At 37.5% G+C, this 18,086-nt stretch overlaps 1 protein-coding gene and 1 long non-coding RNA gene across 3 annotated transcripts in view; one reads left to right on the top strand and one right to left on the bottom strand.

Moving 5' to 3' along the window:
- Positions 1-18,086, bottom strand: part of PDE11A (phosphodiesterase 11A) — a 105,852-nt gene that overhangs the window by 76,007 nt on the left and 11,759 nt on the right. Inside the window, exon 2 of one of the 2 annotated variants that reach the window (XM_074548435.1) lies at positions 16,952-17,110. In XM_074548435.1, coding sequence (XP_074404536.1) covers positions 16,952-17,110 — 159 coding nt within the window. Of the gene's footprint in view, positions 1-16,951; positions 17,111-18,086 lie in introns of those variants that run through there. The other variant, XM_026791663.2, reaches the window with a different exon arrangement.
- Positions 1-18,086, top strand: part of LOC141730455 (uncharacterized) — a 123,882-nt gene that overhangs the window by 94,788 nt on the left and 11,008 nt on the right. The gene's annotated exons all lie outside the window — the stretch shown is intronic.

Below are 18,086 nucleotides of genomic sequence, written 5' to 3'. Positions count from 1 at the left end.
CTGTCTACTCTTCATACATTTCTACAGAGAGTTGCTCTAACTCTTCTTTCCACTTTTTAAGATGAAAAGTAATGACAAGGAATGTAGTGTATTTTCAATGTATCATTTTTACTCAAAAATTTTTTCTCAGGAATGCAATATTTCTGCAAAAGCACAGAATCTTATTCTAGCAGAATTGATTATACAACTGGACACGCTTGACACATGTCGCTATTTCAATCTGATTATACAAATTAGGCAATCTGAATTGGTATCTATCTTGTATTTCCAGACCTGATTAAAAGCACTTCTAACATATATTGTAATCTAACATATATTGTGCCCATTACATTGTGAAAATGTTTCACATGAGGAAGTAGGGGAATAAATCCTAAAAATCTTTGCCTTTAACAAAACAGCTCAAACTCTCACATTGAGTTCACATCTGAGGAAGAAAAAAAGCACTGTATAGTAATAATATCTTTAGAAGAGCTACTATGTAAAGTGACAGAGAATTCGCTGGAAGGAAACTTATCTATTTTTAGTGGTTTGAGGTTGGCAAGTACTGAATTGTGACAAATTAAAAGTAACCTGATTCCAAAACAACAGAATAACTTCTAAAACCCCAAGAAGGAAGAAGGCGGCTAATTTTTATTTGTTTCAAATGAAATGAGATTTTGGAAGCCCATCACAAAGTACAGAAAAATTCCTGAACTGCTTTCTTAATAAAACTATTTACAGAAAAGTATTGAAAAATTACATATTACCTCTCCTTCATGATGAGCACAGTTTCAAGAAACAATAGCAGAAAAGTAACTGAGCCAAACAGTGCTCTGATCTACATCACTGTAGTTATACCACTGACATCATAATTTGGATTTACATGGCTTTACAGAATTTTGTATTCTTTAAAATGTGGAAAGATGGTTTATGCCTCAGGCTATTTTTAATCAATTCTGGCTTTTCACAGAAGGCAGGCTGACATTAAATTTTCTTTACCCTTTCCTGGCAGATGTCAGTCAGAAGAAGCTGAGCATAAATATTAACAGAATTTCTGTGGAACCAGGTGATTTTTCATACAGCCAGAGTGGTTTGACATTCCCTGCTTTTTGGATAATGCTCTTCTCCATTTACCAGGATGTCCAAATACCACGGGTTTTTTTTGTTTAGCCCATACACAAGAATGTGCTGATAGAAAAGGAAAGAAGATTCTAATCTCTGCACAGAACCTTGAATCCTAAATGTAATCTCAATGGCAGTAAGCAAAAAAACTATATGGTACCTTTTGGCAAGACCTGACCTCAAATTTAGAGAAAGTGATCCAAACTTGTGCTTCATTTTTCTCTCTTCACTGCAAAAATAGGAAAAAGAAGACATATGGCAAAAAAGATTGTCCAACAAATAGTAAAATGTACAATTTATGAAGATAAACAATGATTCAAGCTGCAGTATTGAAAACATACCAGTTCTAGGATGCAAATGTGCTTTCATACGAATAAGGATTCACTTACTTCTGTCTTTTAACTTTATTTATAAAAATAACTTGAATCCTGTTTGAAAATTCAGGGTTTTTTTCTGAGAATCCTCACCTGGCATCAGGACTGAAGGTATCCCCTTTCATCTTAAGTTAAGCCTTGAAAGGATAAAATTTGCCAGAATAGTTAAAACTAAATGTTCTTGAACTAAAAGCTCCTTTTTTCTTTCCTTTGAATTCTCTCCAAAACCAGCACCTTATCCCAAGTGCTATTTTGGTACTTGTTGATTTCTTCATTACACCCTCCATTAACTCTCCAACCAAGGAGGTCAATATCATTAACTGTTTCCAGTTTCAACTTGTGAAGTTTTAAAAAGAAAATCAAATAATAATTTGGACATTTCCTTAATCCCTTGGAACTTACAAGTATGTGTTCTAAAACAATGATTTACAGAAAGCAGCTTTAACACATATTTGTGTATGTAATTGAAATAGTGGTAATTAACTCAAGACAGTAAATTACTGACTTTAAAACCTTTTGAGCATGACTGATCAACAAGGTATTGGAAGAAGCACTGAATTCCATATTACTGCACCTTTGAGTTTTAAGTCTGGGTGGCCTTCAGCATCCTGACTTGAAAAATTTATTTTCTGTTCTGCAGACTTCAAGGGGCTGATGAAAGTGTGTGGGCTGGTTTGGATGTGAGCCATGCTTTTTCCACACATCATTGTGTCTCCTGCACTAATGACTCACACCTGCACATGCTGCTATCTGATTTCTAGACAAAGCTATTTATAAACTGGAACAGCACTGCTGGATTCTGGTGGTGTAACTACAGCAGTCATTATTTACCTAAAGTGCTTGTCTGTGAAGCACAGACAATTTGGGGACACTGAGTTTGCTGGCCTTTGAGGAGCCATGAAAATTGGATGCAGCTTTTCCCTGATAAAACCCACAGTGCAATTTTATCTTGCAGACATCTATGGATTTGATGTGGTAACATGTTACTTTTCACATGACTGCAAGATAAACACAGGATTCCAGGGTCACACACGCACGGAAAAACCCATCCTATCTTCTCTCACAGCAGTATTGGAATTATTTCCTATAGTGGTTTTTTACTTTACTTGGAGACTTGCATGTTGCAGACTTAAAAAAAAAAAAAAAAGTTATTTAAATCAAGGAAAAATATGGTTGTCCCAAGCTTATGATTACAGTCTTGCCTAGAGTGTCTCAGTCAATGGTCCAGAAAAGTATTTAAATTTTCACATTACAGTCTCTGCCTTCAGACACTCTTCCCCAATGCTCAGGCTTTTTCTAGCTAGGATTGTGGAAGCATCAGCATTTGGTACCAATTACAAATCTTTCTCCTTCATCTGCAAGTTTTTCCTACAGCTTCACATGAGGCCATTTTCCTTCCTTTCTTTCTTTGGGGCAACTTGGTGAAGAGCACAGAAGAGCAAGAGTTCAGAACAACTGCCTATATGACCCTTCTGTGAAAAAAGCATTATGAAACATACAATGGGATACACCCTCAGAGAGTAAAACAGTCATCTGCTGCAGTGAAAATGTTCAAAGCTATTAATCTCATGCCTACTAAGCACACAGCATCCTGCCCCTTAATTCTGAGAATCATATAATGTTTTAATCTTGGATTGAAGTGATTGTGTATCTAAACAAAGCTCTGTTTAAATGAAAAAAAAAAACAACAAAAAAACAAACAACAAAGTCTTTATACAGAAAATCAGGTATGTCAGCAAGCCTGTTCCTGTTACTTACAGACAGGCATTTTGCTTCCAGCAACACAAGGTCCTTCCACTCATATACTAATGTACACTTCTCACTGTGCCTGAGAAGAAAAACTGTGGGGTATTGATATTAATATGGCTGTTGAATGGCACAGTGGAGAGCCCTGGATTTCAGGTAGCTGAATTGTGTTCAGAAATCAATGTGCTGCTGTCTTCCTTGGTGCAAATTTACTGATGTTAAGGGTTTGCTTCTGCCTACATTATTAGCAGTTCAATAAGGGCCAAATTATTTTAAATCTTTACAGATCACTCAGCAAAATAAGGCTTTGCTTCCAGTTAAGTAGTATCATGGTTAATTAGCCTTTAAGTAGTATCAGAGTTAATTTAGCTTGATTCTGTAGTACCAGAGGTCAAAATACATCATAAACTGAGTAAGGATAACTTGTCTTTAAGGTGCAGAAATAGTAGGAAAACTATTTCCATTCATCATACAGAATGGAAGAGCATCTATGCACCCCTCATAGATATTTTAATAAAAAGTGCAAGAATAGAAAAGTCTTCTTTGATTAAATTAGGGTTTGAGTAGGTTTCTTCTTTTTTTGTCTCCATAATTTTGGACTGCACAAATTGACATTCATCAAGCACTGAATACTCACCAAGGCAAGGCTGTCTGATCAGGGAAGTGCCCTGGGTCACACACCCCTGCTACTTAAAGCTGAGTAGAAGTACGACAAAAAAAATTCAAATTCAGTTCACTGCACATTTGTCCATATTTTCTCTCCTTCTGCTTTTATTTATTTTCCATGAGTTTAAATATTTTCCTAATACCCCGTTTTTCTTATCTGCTTAAGAAACTATAATTCTTAGTTTTGAGTATCTTTTGATATGCATTCAGTCTTGTTCAGTTCTTACATCCACTCATTTTTCCATCTTTTCTGTCTTCTTTTTTAGTTTATTCTTGCTTCAAAAGTATTATTTTCAACTTCATCTCTTCTTACGAAGCAATTAATTTATCTAATATTTATCAAAATAAAAAATGTCTTTAATTCATTAGGTACTATTTTTGAATAGTAAGAAATTCACTGCTTCTATAAGGAAAGTATTTTCTTTATTCATGGAACTAGAACAGCCCAAGAAAGAATGGCTGAATTCTGGAGGCCTGCCTGCCAATTGCCCTGAAATACTACACAGTCTTGTAAATGGGATTTGTTCTTGCTACTTTTTCATGATGAAATTTTTACCAGTATCCGTGTCACAGGGAATTTTATGGTGTTTTTAGGAACTGAACTCAAAGCATAAATTGATTTCACTGAGAAAGACCAATAGATGGTGCAGTACTATCAAATGCAAAGAATCAAAGAACTCCATATCCTCATACAAATTGCCTAAGGCATTTTATAAATAAAAAGCTTGCTGCAAAGACTTTATCAATTCTGAAAACAAATAATTTTTAATTTGTAACTTTAAATTTGATTTCATACGCTGGGAAAAAAAAAACCAAGAACAAAACAAACCTAACAAAAAACCCAATCCTCCCTCCACCAAACCACTGGGGGGGGGAAAAAACCCAAAAGCCCCCCTACACCCACTTTTCCAGTCTCCTGCTGCCCTGCAACAAGAACTGCAAACAAATGCAGCCTAAAAGCCTGGAGTGCCCTTAAAGCCTCTCCCAGACTGACCTGGCAGGTCACCATCCCTCACTGCTCCAAGGGACTGTCCTTAAACACCTGGGTAGGGTGGCTTTACTTGTCTCCAAATACTCAGCTGTCTACTCAGCAATTACACTGAGTTCTTCATGTCCTTTAACCAAATTCAACAATTCACTTTTCCTCATGATAGCTGCAGTTATGCTGCCTTCAATGTCACCATCTCACTCAGAATATAGTCAGCATACAATTTTTTTCTCTCTTTTAAATGGAAGAGAAGATTAGGCCCAGTAGCCAGGACACATAGAAGTAAACAGTCAGTTGTGGTTTCTTTCTCAGCTCTGCCAGTGACCAATGTGCAATAGCTGGTCAAAGAAATATTTTCAAAAACAGTTTAAGAAAAAAAAATTAAATAGACTAAAAGAAAATAGGAAAAATTCAAAGGAGTTTCTTACTGAGGAAAAAATGCATTCACCTTAAACATCTAAAATGTGATGAAGCTATAAGTCACTGAAAAAATACTCTGTCGGAAAATGTTCAGCCGTTTTCAGCATCTAACAAAAGGAAATGTTGTTCAATTTTTAATCATTGATGATACTGCTGTACTGAAGCACCAGTACATAGAGAGATGCTGGATAACTTTAAGGATGAACAGGGAGACAGCTATTGAGTGCAAGCCATTTCTCAGATGAGGTAGCCATAAGACTATTTTTGAGTGATGATACCTGAAGCACAGGTATCACTTGAAGTCTTCATCTTGTCAGCCTCAGAGGAAAGCTGAAAAGTGGGAGGCAAACAAGGTCTGAGGCTACACAGCAAAGCCAGGACAAAAAAACAGCAAACATCATTCGTTCAGCATTTAAGGCAGCCATGAGGAGCCTCTCCTACGCAGGAGCTGGAATCAGAAGTACGAGTTGCTGAGGTTCAGCGGAACTTAAGAGATAAAATAAGGGACCAGGAGCCCGAGGCGGCGGCGGCTGCCGTGGTGGCCGTTCGCCGCTGGGTGGCGCTGTGCAGGCGGCGCGGCTCGGACAGCGCCGGGCCCGCGGGGCAAAGGGCGGGGTCGGTGTGAGGGCTGCCCACGGCTTTGGGAGCCTGGCCGGCCTAGAACCGGCCCGCTCTCACACGGAGTCAGCGTCTGTCCCAATGGCAGAGCCACCCTAAGGATGGCGCACTCGGTTTATGCTTAATTAACACTTACAAAACATGCTGCCGTGCTAAAAGTGTACAAAAAAAAAAAAAAAAGCAGAAACATGAAGCTATAGGAAAATCACCCTTTATCTTTGGGAGCCCGTACTTTAGCTATACGTGCTCACTTAAATTTGTAGTATTATCACCACCAGAGAGGAAGGCAAGCCACTAGAGGGGGTGAGACCCTTTTCTGGTAGCACACGAGTGCGAGCCTCAAGCACAGGAGTGCAGGATCCTTCCCATCACTTGGGCTGTGTCCTCAGCCTGGGTGTGCCACAGCTTTTCACTCCCTCAGCCCTGCCCATTCCCGCCTCCACTCCCTCCCTGCTGCAAAAACCTGTCTCAAAGAGCTAACAGTTTCTGTATCCGTACCTGTGCTTCTAAATGCTATTTAACAATCAGCCCGTTCCTGGTTTGGTTTTTTTTTCTGTGACAAATGAAAGCAGCAACATGCAGCTTTGGTTACTGCAAAAGTACAATCACAAGACCACAGATTTGAGTTTTAATTCAGTAATCCCACTGCCATACTAACAGGAGAATTATAACCATGCCATTGAGCATGGCAGTGGATACTTGCAGCAGCTGCTGCAGAGACCTCTCTCTTCCAAGAAAAGCAGAATCAACTCACAAAATTAAAATATTGAGAGAAAAGGAAATGCAAAATAATTCCATTAAAGCAAAAACCCTAACAAGTTCTGCTGTTGTAACTCTGCCATTGTAAAAGATACATCCAGATACACAATGTTCTGGTTATTGTTCCTGATATTCACTTTCATGATTCACAGTTATATTCAAGTGCTCGCAATTATATTTATATAAAGTCTCACTGTAACTTCCCATCAGAAGTACAGCAACTATGCCAAAAAAGCAGGTTCTGTTTAAAAATATTCATGAGATACTGTTTTAACAGTTAGATGCTTCCTGCTCCAACATCACATTCTACTACAAGCATCAAACATTTAATCTTTTTATATAAGCAAAAATAGATCTTAGTATCTGACTTGACGTATCTATTCTAATAAAATCCACAAAACTGACAGCAGATGCAAAACAGAAGGCCATGCATATTATAATAAAATTAAATTAGAATCAATTCTGATTATTCATCTCTAGTTCAGTTTTCATTAAAAGAAAGTCTAAGTACCTGATGAAACAATAATTGAAGTATTTTGTTTTAATATTGAGGACATAGTACTGAAGTATGACATCAGTGAGGAACATGATCACAGAGTACTTACCCAGTGGAACTCATTTTCATATTCATTTTATTGAATCCTCCTTATATGCAGAGGCTTATCAAATAAGTTTCTCACCATTCCTACTCTGAGAATGGAACTTAATTTTTAAATTATAAATTTAATTTTTAAAGAATGTTAAAAGCTGTAATAGGTTGAGGGGAAAAAAACCCCCAACCAACCAACAACCCCCACCTCTTTATTCTTCCAAAAGTAAGCATTAATGCAACAAATGCAAACCGATAGATGAACACATAAAATGCTCAAGCTCATTCCCATAGGCTTTTATAGTGGCTTTTCATATCCCACTGGAATGGCCTCTGCTTCCTATGTGCAGTGATTTCCAAAATCCAATTCAGAAAAATAAAATGCTTTCCATTTCTATATGAACTGCTTGGTCTGGCAGACACTACTGAGTTCATCACCCAGTGGTCAGATGTTAATGAAATCACACAAAACTAGAAGTAATTTCTCCACTTATAAGCCAAACTACAGTCTCTATAAAAACATGTATGTTTTTCCAAAATATAGGTTAAATGCAGTTGCTGTAATTTTTTAGTGAGAAGCTTCTCCTCAGTCTGCTGGTTTAATACTTCTGCAGGCAGACTTCAGCTTTTGTAAGTCATCCACATCCTCACTGCTCTAATTTTACCAACTTCTTGACGTTCAGAATTATTTGATTTTGTTTAAGAGACTAGGGATCAGAGTTTCCCCTTGAAACAGCTGTATTATAGAGGTGACGTTTCAGCTGCTTTGCATGCCCAGTAGGGTAGCAACAAACTTTGCCACTACTAAAAATCAAAATTTCTGGACATTCAGGATTAAAAGCTCATGACTTTACAATGTGAGTTGAAGCCCTGAAATCCTAGGCTAGAGCAGATTACCAACCTTTGGGATTCAAGCACAGAAGGAAGTACAAAGGCCCCCACTAGCCATGTTTTCTACTTGGGGTGACAGAAAAAGAAAATCAGATTGTGTTTATGGTAACATGTCTTGGCAAGCTTCCCCCTTTCAAAGCCTCCTCTGCTCAGTAGGGAGCACTTCCATATTCACAGCTGTTTGCTCAGTGGTGCAAGTCTGCAGGGCTGCTCCAGCTCAGACCTCAACATGTGGCCCTGCTGTCCTGTGAGATATCCCACTGACACTCATCACATCACCCAGGACATCCTCAGCTCTTGGAGGTCCACAAGCCCATCGCTGCTTGGCACTAAAATCATGCCACAACTCTGGAGAGCTATTATCAATGAATTTGCTTTGTAACCATGACACCAGCTTTGCAAAATGCCAGTCTGTTTTCATGCAGCAAAAGCTTTTTCTTGCAAAAAAACCCCAAAACTCAACACAAACCCACCCCAAAAAACCAGAAAAGAACAAGGTTTGTTTTTACCCATTCTATCACAGGGACAGCAAGCTGCTAGCAAATTAATATTAAGGTTAAATCTATGTCAAATTTAGTACAAAGGCTTTAGCTTTAATAGCTGTCAATATAAATATTGTTTTGTTTCACTAATAATGTATGTGAATAATTATTCTAAGTAATAAGGTTTCCCAGAGACCAAATTAACAATTAAGGGTCCTACTCAGAGCTTTCACAAAACACTTTTAAATGAAGCATTCTTCCTGGTGTCCCACCTCTCTCACCATGGTGTTCACAGGAAACATTTTTCTAAGTACAGTTCAATAAACCTGTTAAGGGTTACCTGAAGTGCACTGAATAATTTACTGCATGAAATTTCTGACCACCATTCACGGTTATGAACAATGTGGCTCAATTCTCTTACAGTTCCAACATTTCAAGCACAAAAATCATCATAAAATTGTTTTAACCCTAGTTTAATTCTTGCCAGCTATGCAAGAGATGCCAAATTATTATCATTACTGGTTAAATTACTTCAGCTTTCATAACCTGAGTGAGCTCCAGTCTAGAACATGTAATCTGGCTGCCCAGTAACTCTTAATCTTCTTGACTAATTTTACTGGTAACTAATTTTTCATGCTTTGTTGCAGGTTGGGCTTTCTTGAATTAAAAGCACAGCATTCTCAGTGATTCAGGGAGCTATGGAATCTTTCATATGAAAAGACACAGTTTTTGCTAAAACTAACAATCAGCAAAATGAACTAGCTAGTTAAGGGACAAACAAAAATTTATTTCGTGGTAATGCAGTGACAGCGAGGTGTCAAAAGAAGCAATGAAGATCTGCCCAGGCTTTCAAAAACAGTTCTGGGCATAACTTAAAATGCTAAGAAATGTGCAGTTGTTGTTTTATCAGGCTCAAGTGTACAAAAAATTGGTTCCCATGTCTTCTAATGTTCCAGACATGAAAATTACCAATGGTACTGCCTCATCAGTGAAGAGACACTGACCAGGGGTTTTGGGGAGCAGGCATCCCTCCTGCCAAAGCAAACAGATGACTACAGAAAAAACTGCTGCACCAGGTGGGAACTGGTGAAGATTTTTAGGGCAAAACAGCTGGGATGAAAATGAATAGGGAATGACTTTTCAGTCTGTTCACTAAAAGCAAAACAAGAAGGAGTAACATTAAATTAATTAAAGTCACATGGTAGTTCTTCATACAGTGTGCAGGATATTGTGAAATTTTTAGCTTTTCCTGCTCCAAGAAATGCCGGAATAAATTCCTAAGCAGAAAATCCCTGGGGTGGTATTAAATACACAGATACCATGTCTGGTCCTGAGCTGCAAATAACAGTACACTGTTGGGATACATGAGAGAAATACCATCCCATGCTTGCCTCGTTCCAGGCACTTGCTTTTAGCTGCTGACAGAGAAAGGTCCCATGAAAGACAAGGACAAGAGTTTTATTCATTTGTGGCCACAGATTTAAGCAGCTATCTCCCAGATGTAGGGGAGACACATTGCTGTATCCTCCTAACAGTCATTACAGCTATGTTGTGCTTACATACTCCAGCTGCTGGGATGCAGACAGGAATTTCTCAGGCGGACAATTGCTAAGATAGCATAGGTGAGGGCTGAATTCCTTCTAATGTACAGTCAGGAGTTTGCCAGTTAAAGAGCAGCTACACTTTTGCAAACAAAAGACAGCAGGGTGGCACAGTTTTCATGGGAGTGAGAAACACTATAGGTAAAGCTGGAACAGAGATGTGAAATATTATAAGCAAAGCTGGAACTATTAAACAAACTGCTGAAATGGATTTTTTAAAATTGTTTTGGGGTTTTTTAACACATCGGTTTGAATAAGGGATGCTACTTGCAAAGCAAGTAGTCAACAAGGCTTCAAAAGCTCAGACTGAGTCAAAAATGGAAAATTATTTCCTTATTATAAAGTAAGAATACTTAAAATTGAAAATCTGATAACACATATGGAACAACCTAATGCCATTTTTAGAATTAGGTTTCAGAACAGAGATCACTGTAAAGTGATTCGCTCAAGGGGATACTGTGAATCAGTGCTAGAACAACAATTCTGTTTTAATTACAGTTTCTTATTAAAGCCCGTATTAACTTGCTGAAGGTCAGAGGTTGACTTAATTTTTAGCAAAATTATTTGCTAAGAAGTTTCCAATATCTCATCATGTAACCTATAGCTACAGATAGGCTCTGCATCACTATTCCAGGGGGAAATACTTTTGATGGCAGGAACTGCTGTATGAACATTTCATTCTGCTTCAGGAAAGATAGGCAATTCACAGGAGATGCAAAATGCTATTTTCTAAAAGTATATCAAGCCTTGAAGTTATTATGAAGAACAGCTATGGAGAACTGAATAGACTGACAGAAGTTCAGAAAACACTTCACTAGGGACCAAGTCCTCCCATCCAGCCCACAGGGCACATCTCCAGTAACTGTCAGAAATAAAGGTTTCACCAGCTGTTGACCACAAAGGTTTCCTCTTACATGCTTCTGTAACAAGGCCCCAGTGCAGATTTCACTTCAAGCAAACAAGATTTTTTTAATAAGCCATCTGATCAAAATAATTTACTTGGTTTCAGAGAGTTTTGCCTAGAAAAGAAAGACAGCTGAAAGTAAAAACTTTATTCCTTAGGTAACGGAAGTACAGGGTTTTCCCCAGAAAAAAAAAAAAAAAACCTGAAACAAACCATCAAACAACAAAACCTGATTTTCTAATAAATTCCTTATATAGACAGTACCTTGGTGTTACACTGTAACACAAGTACACATCAAGGCTTTCAAGACCCGCAGGCTTTCTTTCTTTTTTTATGACAGATGTATAAAACAAAATTCTGATCCTCCCCAGCCTTTGTATTATTGTTGTTTTGGTATTCCAAGCTTTGAAGTGGAAAATCTATTAATAAAAAAATGTATTAACATCACCCTTTCTAGTTACTACGGTGTCTGAGAGTTACCATCAGAACTGCAGAATTCTTAGCTTTTAGGCTTCCTGTTAAAAAATTTATTCCCTTCTGATTGAATAATGTAATATGGCTGCACAGAGGCTTCCATGATCATGGCATTGGGTTGCATTTCCAGTCTTCCTGAGAAGTTGTGCTTGTGTTTGACCAGAAGAGATCTGGGCTCCCTTCTCCTGCTGCAATGCCTTGTGAATAATAACGAGAGGAGAAAACAGAACACAAGCTCCAGGGCTATTTCTATGCTTCAGAATCTGCAGGAACACCCAACATTTCTCTTAATAAGATTTAGTCTGAAGGTAATACTGAATGCTTCATAAGTCATGTCTCTGAATATATGAGTTATCCTCATCATTCCTCTGGATTTTTTTCTTGGATGGATATAATTAGTAAAAGTAATTTTTGATAATGTGACTGAAAAAAGCATGAAGGAAAGCAGCATAGTCGACTGTGAACTTGTCTCCTTCAGTGGAAGCAATAGAAGCCAAAACTGCTCCTTAACCAATCTCTTTTCAGTGATCTGACATGGATGAATTGAAGCTTCATAAATAGACTTGGGGGTCTGCATTAATTAAATGTTCCTATGTTAGAAAGGAACTGAGGTTTGATTTTAAAAAGCCCATTAAGTCAGCAGAGATTCTTTAGTCTAGTTTAGTGAGCTCTGAGTCAAATACTACAAATATTAGCCAAATGACAGTCAAGGCTTACAGATAAGAGCTCTTATTTATTCAAGTCTCTCGATATTAATTAAGAAGATACAAGCACAGGCAATATGGGAAGAACCAACAGGTTCAGATTCCTGCTGGCAATTGCAGGAAGAATCCAGATGTCTTGTATAATAGAGTAAGGAAGGTAAGAACAAAACTCCAGTCCCCATAAAAAACCCCATCATAATTTGTCTTGAGCTGTTCTATAGAGGAAACCCTTCCTGACACCAAATCTGACCATTTGTTTATTTGTTTTATGATAACGTCTGGAGGCATCAAGCAAGTATCAAGAGTTTAGTGTAAAATGTACCATAAACACACAGAAACAAAGCATCCCACAAGTCTAGGAAAATACACATTTATATTTGGAAAAATATATGGTTCCCTGAAATATCCCTGAAACACATCTTAGGCAGGTTTTCATACCTCAGAGATGAAGATGCCCAATTCAAATATTAACCACCAGTCTCAAAACAGAGGTAATGATATAGAGAGGTTTTTAAGTTTTGAGTATGTTTGAAGTTCTGTAATTAAAAAGAAATCTAGACTTCCAGCTTAACTTGAAAGTGTGACTGAATGTATACAAGACTGAAAGAAGTCCATGCCAATGTCTGTCATGGCAGTCATTTTGTGCTGTTGGTTGCAAACCAGTGGTGTTAAGCTGCCTTGATAAAGCAAATATCCTAGTGGCAAATTGCTTTAAACTCCCTCAGCAAGACAGTTCAGTTACTGTGATTTATTTTAATTTGGGTTTGTGTAGCATGTACTTTTCTAGGAGTGTGCCTAATAGACCATTAGAGTTTTCCCAGATAGCTGTGGTGCTTCAGCACCTTCATCCTTCAAATGTCTTCGTTATTTTCAGTCTTCTTTTAGCAAATTTGTCTCTTGCACTGGGAGATACGTGACATATGGGCCATATGATACCTTTGAGGATTATGCCATTTTTAAATAATAGATTTTGGAATGTCACTGCCAAGCAAGAGAACCAAGGCAGGTATTAGCAGGAGGTTGTGACATACTGCCATATATAGAACATACAAAAAAAATTTCTTTATCTAATTTGTTTCTCATTTGTTCCTTTGCAGTGGATCCATCAATTATTTTCAGGTGACTTTTTTTTTGTGTAAATTCCACACGTTCCTAGAGCTGCAGTTATCATTTTCACAGCAAGCAAGAGATGCTTGCCTGTTCTGGATCACTTCCTTTCCTAGTAGTTTTATTTACAGTTGATTACTTCCCTAAGATGAAGGAATGGTCCTTACTGACTTTAAAATTGCTATCTGCCAGCGTGACTGTAAGCTCATCATGCAAAAACTTACAGAAAATGAATTAGTAGGTACAGCAAAATCCCTGGAAATCATTCATCACTATGGTACACCTAATGTAGGATATATTTAAGCTTTAATGACTATGGACCAAGAAGAGCACAATAAATTGGAAAAGTCAGAATCAAAAGGCTGCTATTAGGAATGTGAGAAATAAAATGTTTGAGCATGAGAACACTTATCTTCAAGACCCCACAAACCAAATACACATCAGATAAATCCTGTACCCTATAGACATCCTTAATAAAACTACCCACAGAGCACAGACAACAAATCCAGTTCTTACTTCCCCCTCCCAGGTCTCACTGCATTCAGACTACTGGTTTGCAGCAAAGCCAGCAGGGTTTAACTCGAGATGGCAGCCCTGGGTACTTTCCCTGCAGTCAATTCACTTCTCTCAGAGGAGGAGGATGTCAGAGGCAGAAAGAACAGGATGCCAATTTAAGTGACCATGGAGCTGCTAGTGCTGTTTGTTAAGCCTCTCTGATGGAGAACTAGATTTGTTTTGGCACTGAGTTTCAGAAGACTCTAAAGGGCAGACAATAATCGAAACCACAGACTGTCAAAGTCTTGTTAGGCTTTTCTCAGCAGTCCTGGACCGTGTATGACTCACCAGCAAACAGCACATACCCCTCCCTCAGTGAATCTTCAGCCCAGTCCAGGGAATGCATGTTGGGAGCACAGTTCTTTCCAAGGGTTCAGGGCTTTTATCTCTCTACTCTTTGTCTGTGCAAATGAACAGGTCTCTTCATTTGCAAAATACATGTAAAAGTGCTATTTTTCCAAAAAGTTACCAATTACACAAGATAGTGTAATAGTGATGACTATTATGGGTAATAAGGTATTCTAATATCGTTTGTATCAAACTGAAAATCTCCAAAATCAGTCTGTTCAACTGATGCTGGGGTGACAAAATACATTGTGACTCTGAGCATCTTTCTCTCATGCCTGTGGCTGTCATCTAATTTTGCACTTAAACAATGAATTGGTTAAAACATCCCTAACACCAAAAGGAAAAAAGAAATTTGGCAGTGGGAAACAATATTAAATGTGGAAAATTCACTTCCATTTGTTCTTAGTGTTGTGCTTTTAACACTGTGGTCAGACATGTAAAAGAAAACCCTGAGAATTTGACACAACAAACAAAACCAGAAGAACTTTGCAATATAATACTCCATTTTAGATACTGCAAAATATAAACTTGGTTACAGCTTGAGAGCATTAAAAACTCCTCAAACGTTAAATATTTTATTTGCTATTAAATTCCTGAAAACAACTAAGAGTACATAAAAATGATGCTAGCATCTACTTAATTCTAATTGAAAACATAAGTCTTTGTTTCCTATTGACTCGAGACAGCAGTGCTGCCAAGAGACATTTCATTAGACAATATAGTCTTGTCATTTTATTAAAAAACTCCAACAGATTATTTTAATTGCTTCACACAATACTAAGAGAGGAATGACACTTGCAAACAAAAGCCAGACTCAAATGATACTTACATTTCTCGGAGAGGTTTTCAGGGGCAGGAAAAAGACTGCTAATTTACATTTGCATTTGCTAACCATTCTGAAGCTGCGATTGTCAGAAACTGTAACATCAACATAAAGCTGCATATAGGTCTTTTGCCAGCTACTCATCAGACTTTCTGCACAAGCCACCTCAATACCCAGGCTTCCAAAGTTTTCTTTTCTTACTCTGAAGAGGGTTTCTCAGTTTTCACCTGCCTACTTTCATCACAAACATCTATGTTGATATTTTGGTTAAAATCCCTGTTTGCTAATCCTGCAAGGCAGTTCTCCTGAAAGTATGTGCTCTCTTGCTTCCCAGAGATATATCTTGCTTTCTATGTTACCAACTGAGTAAAAAAACTTTAAAGCATGGGTTTTGAAATAACAGCACTTGGACTGCCCAGGCCTCATTAAATCCAAAATCTATTACAAGGCAAAATGATGGTTATGTTCTCATTTATTTTTCCATAAAATCTACGTGTCAGAACCCATTCAATATATTCTTGAAGGGTTCTAACATACAGGTTTATAACTCTAACAGTGATCTAAATTACTGAGAACAAAATAAAGACGATACAGTATGGGCAATTTGCTAATTTTTGGATAATATTTGGTAGTCACTGAATGGAAGCAAATGCCTCAGCATCAGCATCAGATACTCATACATTAGAATATTTGTGTAATATACAATTCAAATATACACAGTTGTTTTGCTGGTTGAATGTATGATAATCAAATGTAGGATCCATGTTAAAAGCTGTATTTTAAATAAAATTCTCTTTACAAGTGCTGAAAACCCCTATTCAGGGAAGATTTAATTTGCATTTAGTTACCCATTGAGGCATACATTGCTAATAAATCAATATTCAACATCCAAGATTCTCAAGAATCAAAAGTAACTCAGAAGCAACCTATGGTTACACAAGTTTAGATAGCTTCTAAAGAAGGAATTTAAGAAGTACTGGATAACTTCAGATAAAGTACTATCTGAAAATTGAGAGTTATATTTAAAGTTAGTTAATTCAATCTAAATCACTATGCTAAATCAGTTACACAAACACCCTGCAGAATAAAAACCAAAAGTTAATTATTTTTATTGTTTTAAAAAGGGTGTATAACATTAACTGCATTTGAATCAATATAAAGAGCTTTTTGGAGGAAAAGTCTGCTTCTAACTACACTTCCACAGAAATGAGATTCAACACTATTTCAATACAGTAGAGTAGTTCCCTATTGCGTACTTAAAGGAGATTCCATTTCTCTCTCCTGGGCTGACAGAGTTGCAGTTCTGTTCCTCCCCAGTTTGCTGCCCTCTACCATTCTCTTCCCCAGTCACATTTTGGCTTCCTGCACATTTTCCCTCTAAGGTCAGCTGAATACATTTGCCTTCATCATACCATGGAAAGTACTGAAAGAAGATCTTGATTTTTAGAGACAGCAAACTTAGGAGTATCTCTGTGATAATTTCCCCCCAAACTAATTCTTACACATTAAGTTTTCAAAAATAAAAAAGACTTCCTACTAAGGTCTACTACAGAAAAAAGGTCTGCATAAGATTAACAGAGGAACTCAGACATTTACAGAACAGATTTTCTATTTTATTTTTTCTTTCTCATTTCTATTTCATTTTCTATTGTAAACAACAAAATTGTACACTTTGTTATGCACTTCCAGAAGTGCATAATACAAATCATGTTCCATTTACTAATTTAGATTGTCTCTTTAGACAAGTCTACTGAATTAGAGAAAAAAATTAGAAAGCATGCAAAAGTAAAGGTAACCTTACCTTTTCATCATCATCAGAAAAAGGGGCACCTCCTGGAGTCTTATTTATTGCTTGGGCAACACCAATAATCTCTCCATCACTGTTTCTTATGGGCATGCACAAGAGTGACTTTGTCTTGTATCCAGTCAGTTTGTCAATCTCATCATTAAAGCGTCGATCCTTCAAAAGGAAATAAGGGTACATTGATATACATTTCATGTATCTAAGCTTTCTTCAGACAGCAAAGTACTTTTCTCAATGCCTGATATGGTATTTTTCTGCAGCATTAGGCTGTTGCTTCTCTGTTATCAGCCCATTCTTTATTAGCTGTTTTTCCTCACTTTTCTCAGGAGATCAGTACAAATTTACCATTACACAATCACATTCACTGAAGTCCCACATTTCTACCTCAGTTAGAAGGGTGTCAGCACAGACTGGTATCTGCCATTAGTAATGTGACCATACACACACACTTCTGCTAGGCCCTGCTGCCATTTCACACCCATATTCTGTAGATGCTCACAATGTCTCTCTCAAGTAAATGGAGACTATTTATGCCCCATTTCTGTCTGTTCAAGTATGACTGGTTATGTGGACTGGATCCAGTACAAACACATACTCAAATAAATGCAGGCAAAACCTCAGCTCTTTCTGGAAAACTAAGTACAGGAATGTCCCTGTTCAAAAAAGGCACTGTGCAGCAATCCACTCTCTGGAACAGTAAAGCTCAAATTGCAGATCATAAAGCAACTCAAAGGAGGATGAAAACTTAAGAGGTAGTGCTGACATCACTTTTGTTCATCTTGGTGGAGCATAGTCTTCAACAGCTCTTCTATGAGCCCAAGAGGAAATTACTGCTTTTCACTGGCAGCAGCTCTGTTCCTCTGTTCACCCTTCCTGAGGGTGAAGTTAGCATTGTGCTGCAGGCAATAGTTAAAGCCAGCTCAGATTCTCCTAACGTAAAGGAACTAAGCCATTGAACAAAATTAGGCACAACTTTTTGTTTTTAAAGTTTAATCAATATTGGCTGTGAAATAATGCCTTATATTTGACTCAAGTCATGAAAACAATCCACACCATACTTAATTTGATTGTGATGAGCAATTCAGTAATTTTTTACTGATACTAAAAACTGACAATTTTTTTCCTTGACAAA

This window comes from Zonotrichia albicollis, chromosome 10 (assembly GCF_047830755.1).
Source record: "Zonotrichia albicollis isolate bZonAlb1 chromosome 10, bZonAlb1.hap1, whole genome shotgun sequence".
Taxonomy (NCBI): Eukaryota; Metazoa; Chordata; class Aves; order Passeriformes; family Passerellidae; genus Zonotrichia; species Zonotrichia albicollis.
Note: the sequence above shows the minus strand (reverse complement) of the source record. Positions and strands in the feature narration are given on the sequence as shown.